The following is a 20,578-nucleotide window of genomic DNA, read 5'->3' as shown; positions in this document are numbered from 1 at the left end:
TGATTTGTAAAGGGGGCTTTAGCAGTGGTATCATATATATTTACACTGAATACTTAATGTTGATGAAGGTTAGACATCTAGGTAATAAGATACATAATACAATAGTTAGTCAAGAAACTAAGTTGGATAAGTTTAAAATTCAGACAGCAGTCTTTCATCAGTTAATCTGAAGTCCACACACAGCTTCTGTCACACCATCCAAAGTTTTGAATTTGCCGCTGATGCCATGTGGTCCAACAAATTAGTAGGGATCACATCGCCCTAGAAATAGTGGATCGCATGAATTCTGTAAGGATTGTATGTTTCCCGTAAGGACTGTATGTTTCCCGTAAGCATTGTTGTATGATTCCCGTAAGGATTGTATGTTTCCGTACGGATTGTATTTTCTTTTTAGTAGCTAGTGGATTGCATGTCTTCCGTAAGGATCATATGTTCCCACAAGGACCATATGAACAAGTAGGCACCCGTTAACTGTACACACAACAACAGACAACTACCTACACTGAAATAAGTGCCTACCTTTGGGCAAAGATCTTGAAGTTTTCCCAGCGATCTCGTATGTAATGTAGGACCGGCCTTGGAAGTGCCACACAAAAGGCCTGAGTGGTTTTCCCCTACTGCTGCACGGTGCTTCATGGTGAGATGTCTTCCTCTGTCTCTTCTGGGCCTGGGTGTATTTCTGTAATGACCTCCTAGCTGCTTTTCTGTGACAATCAACATATATACATACAAATGTTAACAAGTTAACAAGTCATGCAGAATGTGCTGGCATAAGGCCACACTGACTAAATTTTATGGACGACATCCTCTGGAGACTGCAGGACTAATATGCCTGGGTGAAAAATAAAAATCCAGCAAAAAAAATGCTGCTAAGCCACAAGACTAAACATCCAGTCCATTCTTTCACAGGCTTGGTTTGTCGTGTTCACCTCCAGTAAAAAGTTAAACAAGGGGAAGGTGGTGACAAGACAGAACAAAAATTTTCAGCATAGTTTAGAGTTTGCGATGTTGCACCAGTCACAGCCAAAACTGCTAACAATATGTTAGTAACTTAAAACAACCTCAAACATTTCCTGTATTTAGTTAAAATCTCACCTGATATTCCTAGGCACACTGGATGGACCATCAGCATCTGCACTGTGAAGGTCCTTGCCACAATTCTGTGATAAACACCCTGATGATGATGACTGTAATGTAACTGCTGCAGCATTCCCCACTGTTTGTGAACTTATTGCACCTGCCTTGTCCATTATAGCATGTGTTGTCTTCTCCCCTGAAAATCCTGGCATCACTGGATTTTGAGTCGTGCCCTCCCGTGAAAAAGTCGCCCCTCCATTCTGATGAGAGGTGGAAGTCCTGAATGATTCTGATGTCATTCCACACTTCTGTAAGACCTTGGAAGTTCTTTTTCTAGAATTATACAGATCTTTCTCCTGGCTGAAGTGTGTTCTGTTCAACATACTTCTTCTCTCAGAGAAGGCAGGCACAGTCACATGATTATGCTGGTTGACATCGCTAACAGAAGTTACGGTTGGCTCGTGAGTGGATAGTTCAGTCGACCATGACATCGCTTCTTCAGACCTGAGTTCTTCGTAATTGTTTTCAACGTTAATACTGCGTCTGAACTGATTGATCACATCTGGTTGCACATCTTGAGGTATGTTGATAGTACCGTTGGTCTTAGCACACTTTGGATCAGCGTTCTTTCTCTGCCTGTTTCTTTGCGTCAGATGATGTCCCTCTTCCATTGCGTTGTAGCTCGTCTCACGAATTTGAAAGTCATGTCCATTCTCATAATCATTCGTACTTACAGCCATAGCCTGGGATGGAAAAAGTGTTAGATTTGGGAGCATTACATGATTCGGGGGAATCGCGTCGCTACTTGATGCTTCGCCAGGCCATGCACACGGCCCCTCATTAAAATGATTGTTAAAACGTTCCCGCGATAAAAAGAAGTACAAACACGAGCTGCAAATGTAGAACTCATCCGTCCTGACATCAAACTCTGCTTCTAGCCCTGGGTGAATACGCTGGAAGTGTTTTCTCATGTGGTTATTCTGTGCCGTTGTGTGGCCACATTGCAGGCAGACATACGGTCGAAACCCTGTGTGCACCGTTAAGTGTTTCTCTACATCCTTCTTTCCTCCTTTGTAACCGCACTCCGAACACGTAAAGGTTTTCTTCGCCCTGGTAGCACTACCACTGCCTACTGTTGTTGCTAACCCTTCGTTACAGGTAGAGCTTGGAGGGACATGATCCTCATTTGCATATGCAAATGACTTGTACTCACTACTGTTGTTAGTGCCTACTACAGCATACTGTTGAGTAACATTGTGTTTGATAGGGTTCTCCTCACTAGTTCCACTTTCTTTGTTTTCAAAGGAGTTGCTTTGTGTGAAACTATACTGAGTATTTGCTACACTTTCTTTGGAACTGAGAGAACTTTGTCTTTCTTGATTACCGGTGAAGGCAGGCTGTGAATGGAAACCGTCATGACTAACATTAGACCTGTTAATGCCATTTTCCAACATTTGATTTTGAATAATGTGTGCACTGCACGTGCTAATTTTTTGCACAGTGGGAGGTACAGTATTAGAGCTAGAAATAGTCTTGTGTTTAGAAGAGGTACAACTGTCAGATATTGGAGGACTTCTTTGTTCGTTGTCTCTGCATAGCACGTTGTGAAGATCATTCGCTGACTCCAGTGCTCCATTTGGCTGTCCAACATGGGTCTTCTGCAGGGAGTCTATCTGTGTATTCTCTGTGTTCCCTCCGTCTTCATTATTTGCTGGAGCTTGTTCTTCATTTGTGTGGGAGTTGTGTAAGTGCGTCTGCAATTTTTCTTGTGTCGGAAATATGATCTGGCATTCCTGGCAGATGAAGTGACTCTGCGGGATGACCATGTGGTTATCTTCGTCCAATGGCGCCGAGTGGTGCCGCTTGAAGTGCGAGCGGAGGTGCGAGTTCTGCGTTCCCGCGAAGTTGCAGAGCAGGCAGACGTACGGGCGCGCCCTCGTGTGGAGACGCTGGTGTTTGATCACGTCGGCTCGGCTGGCCTGGTACTCGCATTCACTACAGACGTACAGTCGCCCTCGTAACGGTAGCTTGATCCGCGAGGCATGTCCAACGCTCACCGATCCCTCCGCAGCTTGCCAGTGTGTCGGATATTCGTCCCCAGCGTCTTCAAGGGGAGGTTCACTAGACTCATTGTGTTCACTACTTCCTGCAATCTCCTGTTTGGCTATATCCAGGGAATCGTTGCCGTTATAGCTACATGTTGAGTCCAGTGGTTCCTTTTTGATTGGTAACACTACTGGTGATTGTTCCATCTTGCTGTGTTAGAGGATATCGACTTCAACAGTGAAGGATGACTGTGAACACTTCTTCCTGCATCTTTCTGTGATGCTCATTGTCATTATATCATGTGTCATACCTGAAAGAAATCATGATAACAATAGTGAACTTGTGACATATATAGCAAAGAGGATGCTAGTATGGCAACAATTTTACTTGATTGTGGGTCTCCATAGGGGATTCTGGTATAACAGGAAATTCAAGAAGACCAGCATAATCTAGGAAGTCTTCAAGCAGATGTTGGGTTCTGCTAAGTGTTTCACGAAACTTTAATAGTATTTATCTAATCTGCAAGCAGATCTTGCTGTGGCATAAGATAGTATCATAAGCTTGGGAAGGAGTTTTATTTATTTATTTATTAGGATTCTCCATTTGGAGGGTATGGCGAAACAGGTGTTAAGGACACCTTTTCAAAGCCGCCATACACACATGTGCACATGTTCGCACATGTCTACACGCGGCGGAGTTATACCGCCCCTTACGGGGTGATATACCCTTTCGCTGGCTGATACGGTATGTAGAGGGTCTGCATGGGGAGTTCCGACAACGATTTACGCTGAATTTAAAAGAACCCCCTACGTATTACGCTAAATCAAGGAAGGCAATTACGCTAAATTTGGTCGCCTCGCTACGAATTACGTAGATAAGATGGTTTTCCCTACGAATTACGGGTGTTACATATCCAGATAATCTCATCAGGCAAGACCCAGCATGCTTTATGGGGCCTTGGACCGAATCACTCTCAGTCAAATCACATGACCTACTTTTGTATCACTACACCAACCACATGTACAGAGCTAGAAGTTTAGATTAAATCTTAGTCCGCTCATCAAGTGTCTCCTAGTCGTCCATCGTAGTCAACAGAGCACTACAAGGAGCCAGGGAACACAACACAACATGGTGGCAGCGGTAAACCAGAAATCCTGAGCTGAGCAGCGGGAGGAAGTCCCCAGAAAGCAGCGGAAAACCAGGAAATAACCCGCTCGACCAAGAACAAAGGATTCAAGATGGCGGCGGCCCAACAAACCATGCTGACGACCTTGATCCCCGAAATAGATTGGAACGCTGATGACCCCGTCAAAACGTTTAAAAAATTCAAACAAAGGATCGAACTGGCATTCAAGACCTTCCTGAAAGACGCCACCGACGAAGAAAAGGTGAGCTACTTACTCTTATTAGCAGGAGACGATGGGCTTGAGATCAGAAATAGCTGGGACCTATCTCCAGAACAGGAAAAAGATCCAAACAAAATCCTAGAGAGGTTCGAGAAACACTTAGAACCTAAGACAAACCACAGGATTTTCAGATATGAGTTCCAAAGCATGAGGCAAGGGCCCGAAGAATCCATCAGTGATTATATGTCAAGGCTAAAAAACGTGGCAGACAAATGCAACTTCAAAGACAAGACAGAGAAAGACGGGAGACTGCTAGATCAGATGATCTGGGGATGTGCATACAAAAAGGTGCAGAAGACCCTCATAGGGAAGCATGAACTGACCCTTGCGGCAGCCGTAAAGGAAGCCGTACAGCATGAGTCTACAGAGAAGTGCATGACAACGTTGACAATCTCAACTCAAGCTAAAGAAGCAAAAGTCGATGCCATTTCTAACAGAAAGCATACTCCAAGCTCAAAACAAAAGGCAAGCTACAGGCCTCCACAGAAACAGAGTTCAAACATCTGTAGAAATTGTGGTACCGAGCATGAGTTTAATGACAGGAAGAAGTGCCCAGCACATGGTTCCACTTGTAATGGTTGTGGAAAGCCAAACCACTGGAGGAAAATGTGCAGGTCAAAGGGCAAATCCAAGCCACAAGAATACAGGGGTTACAGAAAGGCTAATCCGAAACATGTGCACTACCAGCAAGAAGAGCAGTACTCCTCAGGAGAAGAAACACTGTCGGTAGGTGCCATATATGTCCATGAAGTGGAGCATGAGAATAATGTACACAGTAATGAAGCGTACACGACTTTCCAACTCAAGAAGAAGATAGGAAAGAAGACAACAAACATCAATCTGCGATTGAAGATAGATACAGGGGCTCAAAGCAATGTCATGCCGGTAGAACACTATCAGCAGATATTCCCGGAGAACATGACAAAAGGTGGGGAAGTCAAAGCAGGAATCCTCACACCAAGCAGCACTGTATTATCAGCCTATGGTGGAGACAAAATCCCACACCTGGGGAAGACAACCATCTCTGGAAAACACAAAGGCCGAGAGGTCAAGTGTACTTTCTTTGTGACCAAATCCAAGGGACCAAGCATCCTCGGATTGGCAGCGTGCCAGCAGCTAGGCATCATCACAATCCATGAGATACAAGCTACCCCAGAGGATGGCAAGATCAAAGAGACGGTGCCGATCAAGGACCGCCCTGCCATCCACAACAAGGAACAACTAATAAAGATGTACCCGGAATGTTTTGATGACACAGTCGGGTGTTTTGAAGAGGAGTACCACATCACTGTTGACCCAGACGTAGAACCAGTGATACATCCACCTCGCCGAGTGCCACTAGAGCTGCGAGAGAAGCTGAAGAAACAGCTGGAAGAGATGACGAAGAAAGGAGTCATCAGCGAGGTCACACAGCCAACAGACTGGGTAAACTCCATAGTAATAAAGGAAAAACCCAATGGCAAACTGCGGATCTGCCTCGATCCCAGAGACCTGAACTTGGCACTCAAGAGGAACCACTACCCTACACCCACTCTAGAAGAGATAACACCATCTCTGGCAGGAGCCAAAGTGTTTAGTAAGCTGGACGCCAGCAACGGGTATTGGAATATCAAAATAGACGAAGAATCTTCCTTGCTCACGACCTTCAACACGCCCTATGGCAGGTTCAAGTTCAACCGCCTCCCGTTCGGGCTGAAGGTCTCGCAGGACGTCTTCCAGAGAAAGATAGACGAAACGTACAAAGGGTGCAAAGGAGCAATCGGTATTGCAGACGACATCCAAGTGTACGGGAAGACAGACGACGACCACGACTTCCATCTGCACGAAGCGATGGAGAAGACCAGGCAAGCTGGCATCAAGCTAAACGCATCCAAGTGCATAATCAAAGAAAGTGAGTGTAAGTTCTTCGGAATGATCTACACAGCCGAGGGAGTCAAGCCAGACCCCGAAAAAGTGAAGGCGATACATGACATCAAAGCACCTGAGGATGAGAAAGAACTAAGAAGTCTCTTGGGGCTCATTCAATACATGAGCGCTTTCATCCCCAAGCTCGCGGACAGAACGACAAACATCCGTGAACTTCTGAAGGAAGATGTTGAATACAAGTGGAGTGCATCACACACTGAAGACCTGAACAAGATAAAGCAGCTCATCAGTGAAAAGACAACACTGCAGTACTATGACAGGGAGAAACCCGTCATACTACAAGTAGATGCCTCAATCAAAGGAGTAGGTGCAGCACTAATACAAGATGGAAAACCCATCGCATTCGCCTCAAAAGCCCTCTCACCGGCTGAAACAAGATACGCCAACATCGAGAGAGAGCTCCTGGCAGTAGTCTATGGATGTGAGAAATTCCACACCTACTTGTACGGAAGAAGCTTCGAAGTCGAGTCGGACCACCGACCCTTGGAACAAATCAACAAGAAGAACCTCACAAAGGCACCAAACAGGTTACAACGCCTGTTACTGCGACTACAAAGCTATGACATGAGCATCCGGTACAAACCAGGGAAAGAGATGCTACTAGCAGACGCACTCTCCAGGCTGTCACAGCACGACAAGCAAGAGATGGATGGTCTCAAAGTCCAGATCCATCACCTCGTAAAAGTGACAACTGTGAAACTGGAGCAGATCAAAGAGGAGACCAGCAAGGATAAAGAGCTCCAACTACTCGCCCAGACAGTGACACAGGGATGGCCAGAGAAAAGAAAAGAGACACAAGCAATAATACACGAATACTGGACCATCCGAGACGACATTTCGGTAGAGGATGGAGTCCTCCTGGCTGGGTCCAGGATGATTATACCCAAGTCCATGAGAGCAGAGGTCCTAGAGATGATTCATCAAGGACACCTGGGTATCGAGAAATGCATACTCAGAGCAAAATCTGCAGTCTACTGGCCGGGCATGTACAAACAAATCGAGAAAGCAGTTGCAGCATGCCCCACATGCCAAAAGCACAAGAACTCGCAACAGAAAGAAGAGATGATGCCAACAGAGATACCAAGCAGACCCTGGCAAACAGTAGGCATGGATCTGTTTACCACCAATGACCAATGGTTTCTACTCCTGGTAGACTACTACTCCAAATTCCCATTTGTGAAGAGTCTCGCCAACCTGAAGGCATCAACAGTAACATCCAGCATACGAGGTATATTCGCCGAACAAGGGATCCCAACAGAAGTCATATGCGACAATGGGACACAATTCACATCCCAAGAGTTCCGGCAGCTGGCCAACGAGTACGGATTCAACATTACAACATCATCACCGCACTACCCAAAGGGGCATGGTTTTATAGAAAGACATGTACAGACGGTGAAGAAAACGCTGATCAAATGCAAAGAATCAAGATCAGACCCAAACCTAGCCATGCTAGCCATCCGCACCACACCGATCAAGCCAGGTATGAAATCGCCAGCGGAGCTGTTAAACGGACGGAAGTATAAAGACATCTTGCCGACCAAAATACCTCCACCACTTGACCAGGAAGAAACAAGGGCCAAGATGGAAAAGGCACAACAAGCAGCGAAACAGCACTACGACACCCAGGCAAAGAGTCTGCCTGAGCTGGCCAGGGGCCAGAGCATCCACGTACAGGACCCTATCCGAAAAACGTGGAGCCCCGGCAAAGTCATCGATAAAGCTACAACACCGAGATCATATGTTGTAGAGACCGACGCCGGGAGACAACTGAGAAGAAACAGAGTACACATACGACCAACTCCAGAAGTGAAAGCACCTGCAGCAACAACTCCAGAAGTGACAACACCTGCAGCGTCAGCAACGCAGACTACACATGAGTCGACCCTGCAACAACCAACTATTGCAGCACCACACGCGACGACACCGAGTACGACAAAGCCGACATCCGCGACAACGCCGAGTACGACAAAGTCAACGAGAACGAGGTCGAACATCCAACCACCAGTGCGTTACCGCTGACGAGAGAAAGAACTGTCCTCTGATAGAAAAGAACTGAGAAAGAGATTAGACTAGAACTGTTCTTAGAAGTTAGATGCAAAGTATAACTGCTGAAAACCATTGTTATTGTTAAAGTACTAACCCAAAAGTTGAAACAAACATAAGAACAAGTGCAAAACGAGAGCTGGACAAGGACTCTAAAAAACCCAGCCAGAGACTATTCTACTTAAAGAAAGAGGGATGTTACATATCCAGATAATCTCATCAGGCAAGACCCAGCATGCTTTATGGGGCCTTGGACCGAATCACTCTCAGTCAAATCACATGACCTACTTTTGTATCACTACACCAACCACATGTACAGAGCTAGAAGTTTAGATTAAATCTTAGTCCGCTCATCAAGTGTCTCCTAGTCGTCCATCGTAGTCAACAGAGCACTACAAGGAGCCAGGGAACACAACACAACAACGGGAAATAAAATTGGCTGCCTACGCCTTACGTAAAAGAGCATGCAGACCCTCTATGTAGGTTCGCCAGGCCTACAACCGGGTGATTTGAAGTGAATCACCAACTCCAGACAGAAAGGTTTGCTCCATCCAAGGACGTTATGCTGATATAATGTCCTTGCTCCATCTCACACCGCACCAACGCACGTGTGGTGGGTTCTTTAACGTGCATAGGGTGTGACTCTCCCCATACACGGGACCTCCATTTAACGTCCTATCCGAGGGACGGCCCTAGCCGAAGCTAGGTACTCATTTTCACCTGAGTATAGTGAGGAAAGCCATGTAAAGTGCCTTTCCCAAGGGCACAAGATCGGTAACACAGCAGCTGGATTCGAACCCGCAACCTCTCGGTCACGAGGCGAAGACAGTACCACTGTGCTACGCGGTCCCACAGTTAAGCTGGCAGAGGAGTTTCAATCGCCACAGTCAGCTATTTAAAAAGCTAAACTCCTTCCCAAGCTTATGATTTAAATCACTATCTTATGCCACAGCAAGATCTGCTTGGAGGTAATATATTTTGGAGTTTTCTAATTTTTGTAGTGATCCACGTTTTATGGGAGCTAAGAAATAAGACGTGGTCCACTAAGATGTGGGAGAAAATGCCTCAGAAACATGCACAAAGTCGAACCCAATATCTGCTTGAAATTATATCAACACACGAAAATCATGCGTTTCTTTCTACGTTAAACAAAGGGGCTACATAACGCTAAGAACTCTTAGAACCGTGCTAAATGTTAAGAAAAAGACACATGTGACATTAATTTCGACTGCTTAACTTTCTTTGTGCCAAATTTACCTGCATTTTGCAGTGCCGATGTCCTTTCCTTGCTGCTTTTCTGCATGAAAATATGATGTCTGACCCGGAAGTAGCAGAAATCATAGGGTCAAAGTTCAATATTGCGTTCCTGATTATCCCATGCGTATAGCAGTATGCCTCTAATAACCTCCTTGCCCTTATCAGTTAATTTCCCTGGTCTGGAACGTTTTCATGATCTTCAGGGCAATATCTTCATAATTATTTGAACGAAAATCAATTCAAGGTATTGTATATCATTGGTATGCCACGCATTCTGTCCATTATTGGATAAACATAGAAGAAAGAACACCCCTATAAGACGTGTTTGGTTTGTTCCACTGTGTATGTATCTATCAGCATGGCGGCTTGCACGAGTTTTGAAGACGAACCGTTGAAAGTTGCAGTTGAAATGGGCGTCACACTGAAAGTAAAGGAAAATCACGCAACTCCAGAGAAGACGGACACCTTCTACAATCCTAAGATGAGAATGAACAGGTTTGTTTCGACTTGGCTCCTTATTTCTACTCGGGAAATTATTTTGTGTTGTGTGCGGGCCCGGGGGGAGGGTGTGAGACCTAAAACATCTTTCTTTGGTTGTAGTGAAAAGTACATAATAAAAAGAAATGAAAGTTAAAACAACAAGTCCAGATTTTCGGTCACCTAAGGTTACAAATAACCGCTATATAGGCCACAAGGGTATTCCAAATTGAGGTCATTGACCTCGCCATGCAGACACACATGCACAACCAAAACAGTACCTCTGTCAGAGGTACTGAATCTCCTTCCCAGAGGCAAATAAAAGAATGAACAATTGCATATCATTATTTACTGTACCCGTAGAGAGATGGTCCTGTGCGCACTTGCTACCATGGCTGAGGAGAAGGACCAGCTACGGTGTCTGGATGCATTTGGAGCCACAGGTATGTCTGAATCTGTTTTTGTTTGTTTTGTTTTGTTTGTTTGTTTTGCATTTTAAACCGCTCTAAGGCATAACACACCAGGTTTGTACTGAACTTGACTTGGAGAAGGCTTGGAGCCTCAGCGAAGTCTGAAATGCGGCGAGGATGAGTGAGTGAGTGAGTGAGAGGGAGTGTACTGAACAACTTGCAAGCTGCATATCTGAACAGATTTATTTTATCCATCCACATTGGGAACACCCCTACTCTTTTTGATAAGTGCGGTGGGTTCCTTAACATGCTCAAAGTGTGGCTCTCCCCAAACACGGGACCTCCATTTATCATCCTATCTGAGGGACAGCCCTAGCCGAAGCTAGGTTCATTTTCACCTGTTGTCTTCCCAATCTGTGTTACTAATCTGTGTTATTAGTACTTTTATTTCAAGTACAGATTCAAAGATGCAGTAACTAATTTTTTATTTCATTTTCACCATGCCATAAAGTTAAATGTTGCAAACTTTAACAGTATCATTACTTGTATAGTACTTCAGATACAAGCTTGCACTGTAGAAACTTTGCTAAATGTCCATGCAATTGACTTTGTAACAGTTCTCTCTACCTAGTTTGTAAAGATATTTGACACTCAAAGACTATGCCTGGGTATATTCTGGCCAGGGTATATTTGTAGACTTCTAGCAATGCTAGCTCTTATTTTTGGGGGGAGTAGTTTTCAACATTGGCTAAGTTTCTCTAATGCTCTAATGCACAAAACATATAGCTCCCTCCAAAAATAAAAGCCAGCACTGCTTAAGTCTGCAAAGTAAGATACTGGGATGGTACTTTGAAACTGATGTTTAATAGTGAACATTTTTATTTTCCCCAGGCATTGAAGGGATACTGTGGACCAAGTATCTTAAAAGCAAGCAGCCTCAAGTGACCATTGGAGACATCAAGGAGGAAACAGTCTCTCTCATCAGAAGGAACGTCCGGTCAAATGGCTTCAGGGTCAAGACGGAAGACAAGAAACGTGTTGCGGACAGCCAAGATGGAAGGACTAACAATGAAGAGGGTTGTAGTATTGATGACAACAGTGCTGGAAGAAAAGATGAAGAAGTGATGAAGAAACCAGAGATTGAAGTTGTGTGCTGTGATGCCAATGTGTTACTGCACCAGAGACCTTTTGATTTTGTGTAAGTTTCCACTTGTATTGTAACTTATTCTTCATACCATCCTCTTTAGTTACTGCTGGCTCAATCTTGATGCTTGCTCACCTCTGTCGTAAGCAAGTGAAAAGCTTTTTTTTCAGTAGTAACTATGGACCAAGGTACTCTGGCTACTTAAAGAATTTTCATTGTGATAAATTCTGTATAGGATCTATTCCTAATCTAGATTCATGCTTTGTGTTTTTCCTATTGTGTGGTTTCACTCACTTTCTATATCAATGAAGCAGGCAGGTACTGACTGCCATGTTGGTGTCCCTATTTGCATTTCTATGACATCTGTTGTTGCAGGCACCTTGATCCCTATGGCTGTTCCGTACAGTACTTAGATGCTGCCTTCCGAAATGTCCCAAAGGACGGCATCGTGGCTGTAACGTCCACAGACACCAGTGCCGTGTACGGGAAATGCCCAAACGTCACCCAGAGACACTATAATGGCTACATTACCAGGAGCGAGTTCATGAGAGAAATGGCAGTCCGGTTAATTCTTGCATCTGTTGTCAGGTACACTGAACAAACGATCGTTATATTGATGGTAAACCTTATTAGCCTTGGTACCATCCGGATAGTAGTTCGCTCCTTTGTTTGCTTCAGCTATCTGTCTGATGGAGACCTGCACATTCAAACTGTTTGGTGGTAACGTCGGTTAATGAGAGAATTAAGGAATGGGTTCTAGAGTGCTTGTTCGATGACAGCAGGCCCTCTTGCAAGGGAAAGGAGGGCGTTTCGGGTGTTGGAACATCTAGTATTTGGATGAGCGCTTGAACCCATTCCTTAATTCGCTCGTGTGCAGGGACCAATTAGCTCCCTTGTCCAAAATTTGGACGATTCCAGAAGTTAATGTGGTCAAGGTTCCCAGACGGAACAGCAGAGGAGTGACTGTATTTGACTGTATATAGTGTATAATAGACACCGGAGCGAACTACTTTCAGGATACCCAGGCTAATATCTTAAAATAGAATAAGCAAAAGTTTTAACTGTCACACATCATGGCAAGCATTAACTAGTATTCTTAGAGCTTTCCAATCTTTTATACGTGTAGAAGTGGTACATGTATGAATAGTGACTAGATTATAACAACTTTAAAGAGCTTCAGTTCTGTCATGTTCTTGTATCTCTGATAGAGCTGCAGCCAGGTGTAACAAAGGTGTAGATGTTCTCCTCTCCCTGGTGGCGGAACATTTCCTCCTGGTCATCGTGAGAGTCCAGCGGGGTCCGTCCTACGCTGATGCGTGTCTGGAGCGTGTGCAGGGGGTCATCCATTGTCAGCTGTGTCAGGAGAGGGTCTTCCAGCCCAACGACAGGATGTTAAATGGTACATTTGTCTTCTAAATACATTATTAGGCTGTGAAAGTTTGCTCTGCTGTATTTTTGGCAATGCCACAGAGTGGAGGCATTCTAAACCTCCATTTTGCTGATTTAAACTATATCAACTATTAGAGTATTATCAAGGCTATTAGTGTCACAGTGATAGAAAAGGAACCATGCACACCCCTTCCGTTTTTAAAATGTATATTGTGCTACTGTATACTGTAAATGTTACAATGTTTATAGTGGTTTAATTTTTTTCTTTACTGACACTAGTGAGTCTGTACTCTCATAACAATACTACTTTACTGCAGAATTGTTTCAATTGCAATACACCAAAACAACAACCTGCTTCCCCCTCCCACCATAGATATGATTTTCTATAAAATTAAATGAATATGCAGCACAATATGTAGTTCTGTATTGCTATCTCCCTCAGAGAACAGCTACACATTTCTGCCCTGCACCTGCCATGCTGGGACACCTGGTAAGACTGCTGCGCTGCTGGGACCAGTGTGGTAAGCTCTCTATACTTGTAAATGGGCGATACTGAAGACTACGGTCCATTTCGCTACAAAGAATCTGTTTGAGTATCTGAGGGGTACAACAAAAAGACCTTAACATGTCTAAAGGTGCAAGTGCTAATTTAAAGATACATGCGCCAGTCCAAGACTGTGTGGCCAAGCAAATTAGGATTGATAGAAATCAGTAAGGCTTCAATTATCTTTTCTTTAAAAATACAGTCATATAAAAGTTTGACTTGATTATTTGTGGCATATCTTTTCACTTGATATAAATCTACTCAGTAGTAGTAGAGTCATATGGTGTATTACAGCACCCTTGGGGTGCTATACCCTTTCTTCTAGCTGAATACAAGACAGGGATCTTAATCAAGTGCATATATTTCATCCTTATGGATTGAATACTTCCTATTGAATAAAATGTTTGTTTTTTGTGCATGTTGTCACAACTTCTTATTCACCTTTTTGTCTTTCAACTAGGAGCGGCCCTGTCTTCAACCTGGAGTTCCTGAAGAAAATGTTTTTAACTTGTAGAGGCTTGCTTGTGAGTCCAACAACAAGAAACCACCTGAAAACTATGATTCAAGAAGCCCAGTGCCCGGCAGGAAAAAGTGGTATGTACGATCACCTTTTGTTGTATAGGGCGGTATCCATCTCCATTTCTATAGCCCTTGGATTACACTTTGTGCAAGTCCCTCAGCAGGGAGCTAGTCCAATGGTAGTGATGTGTGTTTAAATTCCATACTGTTTCTAGTAAGTGCTGAGTACTCAGGAGAGAAAGAAATGTCATGCCCATAGGCAGGGGGTCAGAAAAACCACCCCACCCCCACAGCACTCAGGAGTATGGTACCAAAATTAGAATGATCAATGCAATGCAATTTTCAACAGCATTGTACCTGTCTATAGGCATGAGTGTTGATGACCTGGCTAGATCTTTTGAATGTATAGACTGGTAATCATCAAAACTCTGTTCACACAGAGGAAGACTTGGACGATAACTGTCAAGAAGCTGAAGAGAACCCATGGAAGAAGAGAAAAACAGATGGAGAGCATGGGGAACCACACCCACCCTTCTACTACAACATCCACAGACACTGTGCTAAAAGCAAGGACTCCCCAAAGTAATGCAAATATTGCTTTGCCTAGCGCCATGTTGGAGTCCCTATTTGCATTTTCGTGAATCATACCTCCAGTGTTGGTGTCCCTATTTGCATTTCCGTGAATCATACCTCCAGTGTTTTCAGATTCCCTATTTGCATTCCTGCGAATCATAGTTCAACTTGCAGTGTTTTGAGATTCCTTGATATCTATCTCTCTTCTTCAGCATCACTAAAATGATAAAAGAGTGATGGATGTCAGTCAAAACGTTTTTTCCAGTTGTAGAGGTTGAATTGTCTATGAATATTGTTTACCTGAACGTCTAATCTTCATTGACATAACTATTGTTATTTCTACTTTGTAGGATGCAGAAAATTCTGCAGTATATGCGGAAGGAAGGCTACCGAGCAAGCCGGACACATTTTGATCCCGTTGCGATCAGAACGGACGCCACCCTGCTTCAGCTCAAGGCTGTTCTGCAGAAGTACAGCAACCAAACTGTTAACTGAGCACCTGGTTGTTAGGCCTAGGGTAAAGAATGTTGTGTTTCCTGTTTCAGTCCTGAAAAAATTAGGGTTGGTAGGCATGAGGACACTGCCTTTCAATGTCAAACTTGAATGTTGTGCATAATAGATATATTTATCCTTCATTAGATAGTACAAGCAGTGTTTTACTTCAATTATAGGAAGTAGACTGAATGAAAATTCTAACTGGAAGCTATGTAACTCCACTGCCCACCCAAAAAAAGTCTGGGGTCAGCAGGTTTTTTAGGGTAGGTAGGGAAACAGGAAACACAAAATTTTTTCCTAGGGCATACTATCTACATTCCATTAAAAAAACTGAAAAAAAACTACGTTCACGTTCAACGGAATGTCTGCTCACAATATGTTAACTGTTCTATATTCTGGATACATTATAAATAAGAGACAATATAAAGCAGTCTGTGTAAAAATGTTTTTTATTCATGTTCAAATTTGGGTTGGGAACCATTGGTTGGATGACAGTACATGTATACACCATGTATTCAGATGAGAAAATAAATTACTAGTACTTTCTTTCTGGCTGTGAACTTACTCCAGTATTCTTGATAGTACTTCTTAAAGTTATTAGTTACTAGTACTTAAAATATTGTTTGTCAATGATAATATATTAGTTAACTACATGTATTAGCAATATTTTCTAAAGGGGCATCAGGTTGAGGTTGGGCTTTTTGTAAGTTGATGTTGACTGCTGCTAGAGCCTCGACCACCCACACTGGGTAGTTTCTGCTGGGGTACATTGTGTCCATGAAGTCCTGTACAAACTGGGGGAAACGGCCCTCCAGAATACTCTGTCGTAAAGTCCTCATCAAGTTCATCTGTAGAAACAGAGCAAGGAAGTCAACAAGGGGTACTGTAAACAATGTTTTCAATGTTATGTCTACTGCCATGTTGGTGTCCCGATTTGCATTTTCAGTTAATTATAGCTCAAGCATTTTTGGACATTTTAATATTCTTGACCATCTCAAATGTCTACAGCTCAAAGAAAAGAACACCAGAAGGAAACTTTCAAATACAAAAATGCTAGAGCTATAAATGCAAATAGGGACACCAATATGACTGTCAGCACCTGCCTGTATCATTGATGTGGACAACGGCAAAAAGACATGGATATAATTACAGTTTTTTACTTAATGGGTAACATACTTGATCAGCTAGTTGCAGCAATTTCAGTCACACCACAAAAACTGCCAAAAACAATAGATATTTTTCTTCACTCAATTGCAAGTTCATGCCAAGAATAAAGTCTTTTAAATTCATGTTAAGTTACCCACCTGGTATGCAATATTGTGTACTGTCACTAGGTGGCATGCCACAGTTTCCTGGGTAGCAATAGAATGCAGGTAAGCCCTGGTGTATCTGGAGCAGGTGGAACAGCTGCAGTTGTCGTCTATGGGTCGGAAGTCTCTGGCATACTGTTTATTCTTCAGCTGCAGCTGCCCGGTGGGAACTAGGGCTGAACCAAACCTCTGAGAGGAAAAACAAGGGGTGAGTCAGGAATAGTAATGATATAGTGCTGCAAAAATCATTTAGGTGCAGGTCAAGAAAGTATCTTTTTTACTTATTTTGAAATATAAAAACGTCATTCTGATCACAAAGATGAAAATATAGCACTAGAAAAATATGATAATTTTCTTTTATCAAGATCCTCTCAGAAGCACGGATTCTCTGCATAATATGCCATATTATTAGTCTAAATAATCTTTTTAACTGTTTCTTCATGTTTCTGTCATCTTTGGAGACCCCAGATTACTTTGTCAAATAGTTCAGGTCTGGTCTGGTCTGGCACCTGCACCTGATTTTACATTGAAGTGCACAGCCCTACTCACAAAAGGTCAAACAAGTAGTGTTATAGAGGATATGATGCTTACTCTGTATTAAGTTTTTAATTTGTACCTACCGCAGTTCTTGTGGGGAAGACACAGTCGTACATGTCACAGCCAAGGGCTGAACACACCACCAGGTCAACTGCATAGCTAAATATGGAAGGGCATCTCAGAGTAAGACTCAGAAATCTAAAGGTGTTGAGAACAGTAACGTCTGTAGCATTGGTGATGATCAATACACTTATGCATTGTTCTTTTAAGATCTCAAATACAAAATTAAAGCGTACCCATTTGATGCATGAATATAGACTGGTTTTATTGATTGAACACTCCTGGCAGCCCACAGGCTGAATTGTGAGATTCACAGTTACAAAGTTTTTTACAAACACTACAGGTGAATACATCAATCACCTTATACACATTTTGTTGCCTATTTACAACATGATAAAATTGCCAATTTATCACATGATAAAACAATAATAATTACACATCAATGTTAAATAAAAGTTATTCACTGCTGTTCAAGAGCTTGACAATGTAAGGTAATGGACTTTGGGCATATCGTTTTGTGCGTGCTGGTATGGTGTCAATTTTGTTTGTTTGTCTTGTTTCCCTCCCCATGACTTCACCTCTTGTGCGTGGTATATCACTCAGTGCAATTCTTACAATCATAACCTCGAAGTCCGTCAAAACATGCTGTTTGTATAGCAAGATTGAAATTGCTGAAACAGAATAACACACTGAAAATTCTAAAGCAGGCTCCACCCTAGATGTGTTGCCAAAAAAAGCAATCTGTATACAATGTACTTACCCCACCCCCATGAGGTATCTTGGTTTGTTCCTTGGTAGGTAGTCAGTAGAGAGGTGGACCATTCTCCAGAAGTGAGCCTTCTCTTCTCCACCACTCAACCCCCCTATGGCAAACCCTGGCAGGTCCCTCTTGGTCATTTCTGAAATCACAAATGTTGATATAAATCACAAATAAATCACAAATTGTTTATATTAGGGCATCAAAAACTATCTAGCAGTTAGCAATTTTCTACTGACCAAATATTTCCGTATTAGTCTTTTTTTAGTATTGCACACCATGACGTGTGATACAAATTATCATTGTCCAAGCTTTATGGCACCTTTTAGCACAGAATTCTAATTCAGACAGGTGACTGATTTCAAAAATTAGAAAAACCAATAGGAGCTCAGGATTTTGTAACTATGGTAACCAGTCATAGTCTATAAAGTTTAACACCATGGTAGATGACAGTTGCACATGTTGTAAGAGTAAACCAACCTTGCACACAGATTTTCCTGAGTTCTGGGTCCAGCCCTCCCTGTACGATACCAAACAGGTTCTGACAGTCTGTCCTCTTGTGGGCCTTCATACATCTGTCCAGCCAACGGATAGACCTGAGATTTGAAGAAATTTGAGATCAAAATTTACTACAGCGCCAGTTCTGGCAGACACATGTATAATTATGATCTGTTGAAGGCATCTCCCTGAGCTTTTTTGGGCTAAAAATGGTCCTCTTTACTAAAAAATAATCCCTGTTACTAAAGATAGAACATTGTGTGTGGTGCAGTGCCCTAGCATGGCTCCCATTTTCACATGCTAAAACTCACGGCGCTCCATTGCTAGATGTCTGAGAGTGGTCAAGTTTTGATGAATGATTTTCTAAATAACATACTTGATAGACCTGGGGCACAATTTAAATATATTAGTACCAACAGTTAGCAAAGAAGCCCTGTTGACAAAGAATCTAAGGTTATGACTTGGAATCCCTAGCTGGTCTCAATGTTGAGCCCTTGCAAAAGACACTTAACACTTATTTTCTAACTTGCTTGAGCATATAACTTTGCTTAAAGTTGTGCTCTACAATATGACATAGGCAGAAGCCCCATGTTTGTTATTGTTCAGAACAGCTACACCTTGAAGCACGTTAAACTAAAAGAATCCACCACACTTATCAATAAAGTACAGGTCCTTCCTGGTGTGAATGGACGCCACCTATCTGGTTTTAAAGCATATTGTCCTTAACGTTCAAAACCTGTTTATAACATCTTAATGGTTTACCAATTATATGTTGCAAACAGACATGTACTATGTACATTAATTAATGGTAGACTGGATCGAAGTTGTGCTCAATGTCAATGTATGAAACTAACAAAGAACAAAGGACTAACAAGTCCTGACCTGTACATGGCTTCCTCCACTCTGGGTCCCTTGGTTGTACTGTGGACGACATCATCTAACTGCATCATGATATCAGAACCGATGGAGTTCTGGATCGCCATGGAATGCTCCGGAGTCAGCAACATCTCACGACCATCGTGAGGAGACTGGAACTTTACACCCTCCTCCGTGATCTCTGCCAGCTTGAGTAAGGAAACCATTTGGAATCCTCCACTGTCCTGCAAAACAGTAGGCATTACATGAATCCCACTTCTGACACCATGTTGGTAGTGAAAGAGGACCTTTATTACATTATGTAGTACAAGTAACTTAATTGTTTGACAATCATACTTCATAAACCTACTGTAAGAAGAGCCCTCTTCCAGTTCATGAAGTTGTGCAGGCCGTCAGCCTTGTCAAGCAGCTCTGGTCCCTGAACAAACAAATAACACACATTATTAGAACACAAGTCTCTTTGTGCTTACCCTAGACATAGAAATATTTAGTCTGATAACAACTTAAATGTTGATTAGTGCTCTCTTTGTCATAAATCATCAAATCTGTCAATTCATTTTTCAAAAACACTATAGAATACAGGGATGTTTTTTTCGAGATTTTCTTTTGTCTTCCAGTACAACAAACTAGCTTTAGAGAAATTACACCATTATTAAAGGTATGTAACAGTGGTGTTTAAGTACTGCCTATCGTCCTTGCCCAAGTGCACTAGTGCTTTTGTGGCGACGGTGATAGCGTTTGTGATTTGTGATCTGCCGACCCCGGTTCGATTCCGGGTAGGGGGCATGTTGTTTCTTTCTGTTCTTACTCGCCCCTCTGGTTGTTTCAGGTACATATGCGGAAGGTCTGAGGTGAAGGCTCGGGCCCTTACTACTTTTAAACATAATTATTTAGTCTAATTCTTGTCAGAATGATCTGACAGTCCAGCTCCTCTAGCTGTGCGGGTAGCATGCCTTTCAGCGTGCCCTGGGTACCGACCGGCATGAACACCGGCGTGTCCACCGTGTGGTGCGGCAAGACCAGCTTGCAGACCCGAGCTTTAGTGGTGGGGCACTCCGCCAAAATTTTCAAACTCAGTGCATGCTTGACGGCCATTTTGGAAGTGCTCACTTTAGACACGTTTTGTAAGTTTCCATTGTCAAGTATTCATTTCACATCATATCGTTTTAGTACGATAAATTATCCATATCATAATACTGTGTTATTTCACAATTCTTCTTTTGATGGTAGG

The 20,578-nt window shown here is 42.9% G+C and overlaps 4 protein-coding genes across 4 annotated transcripts in view; 2 read left to right on the top strand and 2 right to left on the bottom strand.

Moving 5' to 3' along the window:
• The window catches only part of LOC118420889 (zinc finger protein 43-like), a 10,928-nt gene extending 1,094 nt beyond the window's left edge, over nucleotides 1-9,834 (bottom strand). The window contains exons 1-3 of the mRNA XM_035827954.1: nucleotides 9,759-9,834; nucleotides 1,096-3,433; nucleotides 520-704 (exon numbers count right to left, since the gene is read on the bottom strand). Coding sequence (XP_035683847.1) covers nucleotides 520-704; nucleotides 1,096-3,329 — 2,419 coding nt within the window. The 5' untranslated portion in view covers nucleotides 3,330-3,433; nucleotides 9,759-9,834. The remainder of the gene's footprint in view (nucleotides 1-519; nucleotides 705-1,095; nucleotides 3,434-9,758) is intronic.
• LOC118421170 (uncharacterized protein K02A2.6-like) lies at nucleotides 4,362-8,500 on the top strand. The gene is made up of 2 exons (XM_035828331.1): nucleotides 4,362-8,311; nucleotides 8,365-8,500. The coding sequence occupies exons 1-2, from the start codon at nucleotides 4,362-4,364 to the stop codon at nucleotides 8,498-8,500; spliced, it is 4,086 nt and encodes a 1,361-aa protein (XP_035684224.1).
• Nucleotides 9,835-10,078: 244 nt separating the features above from the next.
• Nucleotides 10,079-15,855, top strand: LOC118420669 (TRMT1-like protein). Its single transcript, XM_035827562.1, has 9 exons — nucleotides 10,079-10,253; nucleotides 10,599-10,678; nucleotides 11,537-11,843; nucleotides 12,165-12,377; nucleotides 12,998-13,188; nucleotides 13,621-13,699; nucleotides 14,183-14,316; nucleotides 14,682-14,823; nucleotides 15,165-15,855. The coding sequence occupies exons 1-9, from the start codon at nucleotides 10,117-10,119 to the stop codon at nucleotides 15,307-15,309; spliced, it is 1,428 nt and encodes a 475-aa protein (XP_035683455.1). The 5' UTR covers nucleotides 10,079-10,116; the 3' UTR covers nucleotides 15,310-15,855.
• Nucleotides 15,749-20,475, bottom strand: LOC118420668 (queuine tRNA-ribosyltransferase catalytic subunit 1-like). The gene is made up of 8 exons (XM_035827560.1): nucleotides 20,230-20,475; nucleotides 19,697-19,765; nucleotides 19,354-19,571; nucleotides 18,454-18,569; nucleotides 17,977-18,115; nucleotides 17,240-17,315; nucleotides 16,614-16,808; nucleotides 15,749-16,157 (listed from the first exon to the last, which is right to left on the bottom strand). Exons 1-8 carry the CDS (start codon nucleotides 20,440-20,442, stop codon nucleotides 15,954-15,956), a joined length of 1,230 nt encoding a protein of 409 aa, XP_035683453.1. The 5' UTR covers nucleotides 20,443-20,475; the 3' UTR covers nucleotides 15,749-15,953.
• Between the last annotated feature and the right edge of the window lie 103 nt (nucleotides 20,476-20,578).

The sequence above is a fragment of the Branchiostoma floridae genome, chromosome 8 (genome assembly GCF_000003815.2).
Source record: "Branchiostoma floridae strain S238N-H82 chromosome 8, Bfl_VNyyK, whole genome shotgun sequence".
NCBI classification, from domain to species: Eukaryota; Metazoa; Chordata; class Leptocardii; order Amphioxiformes; family Branchiostomatidae; genus Branchiostoma; species Branchiostoma floridae.
The sequence above is the reverse complement of the archived record's forward strand: the minus strand, read 5'-3'. Positions and strand labels throughout refer to the sequence as shown.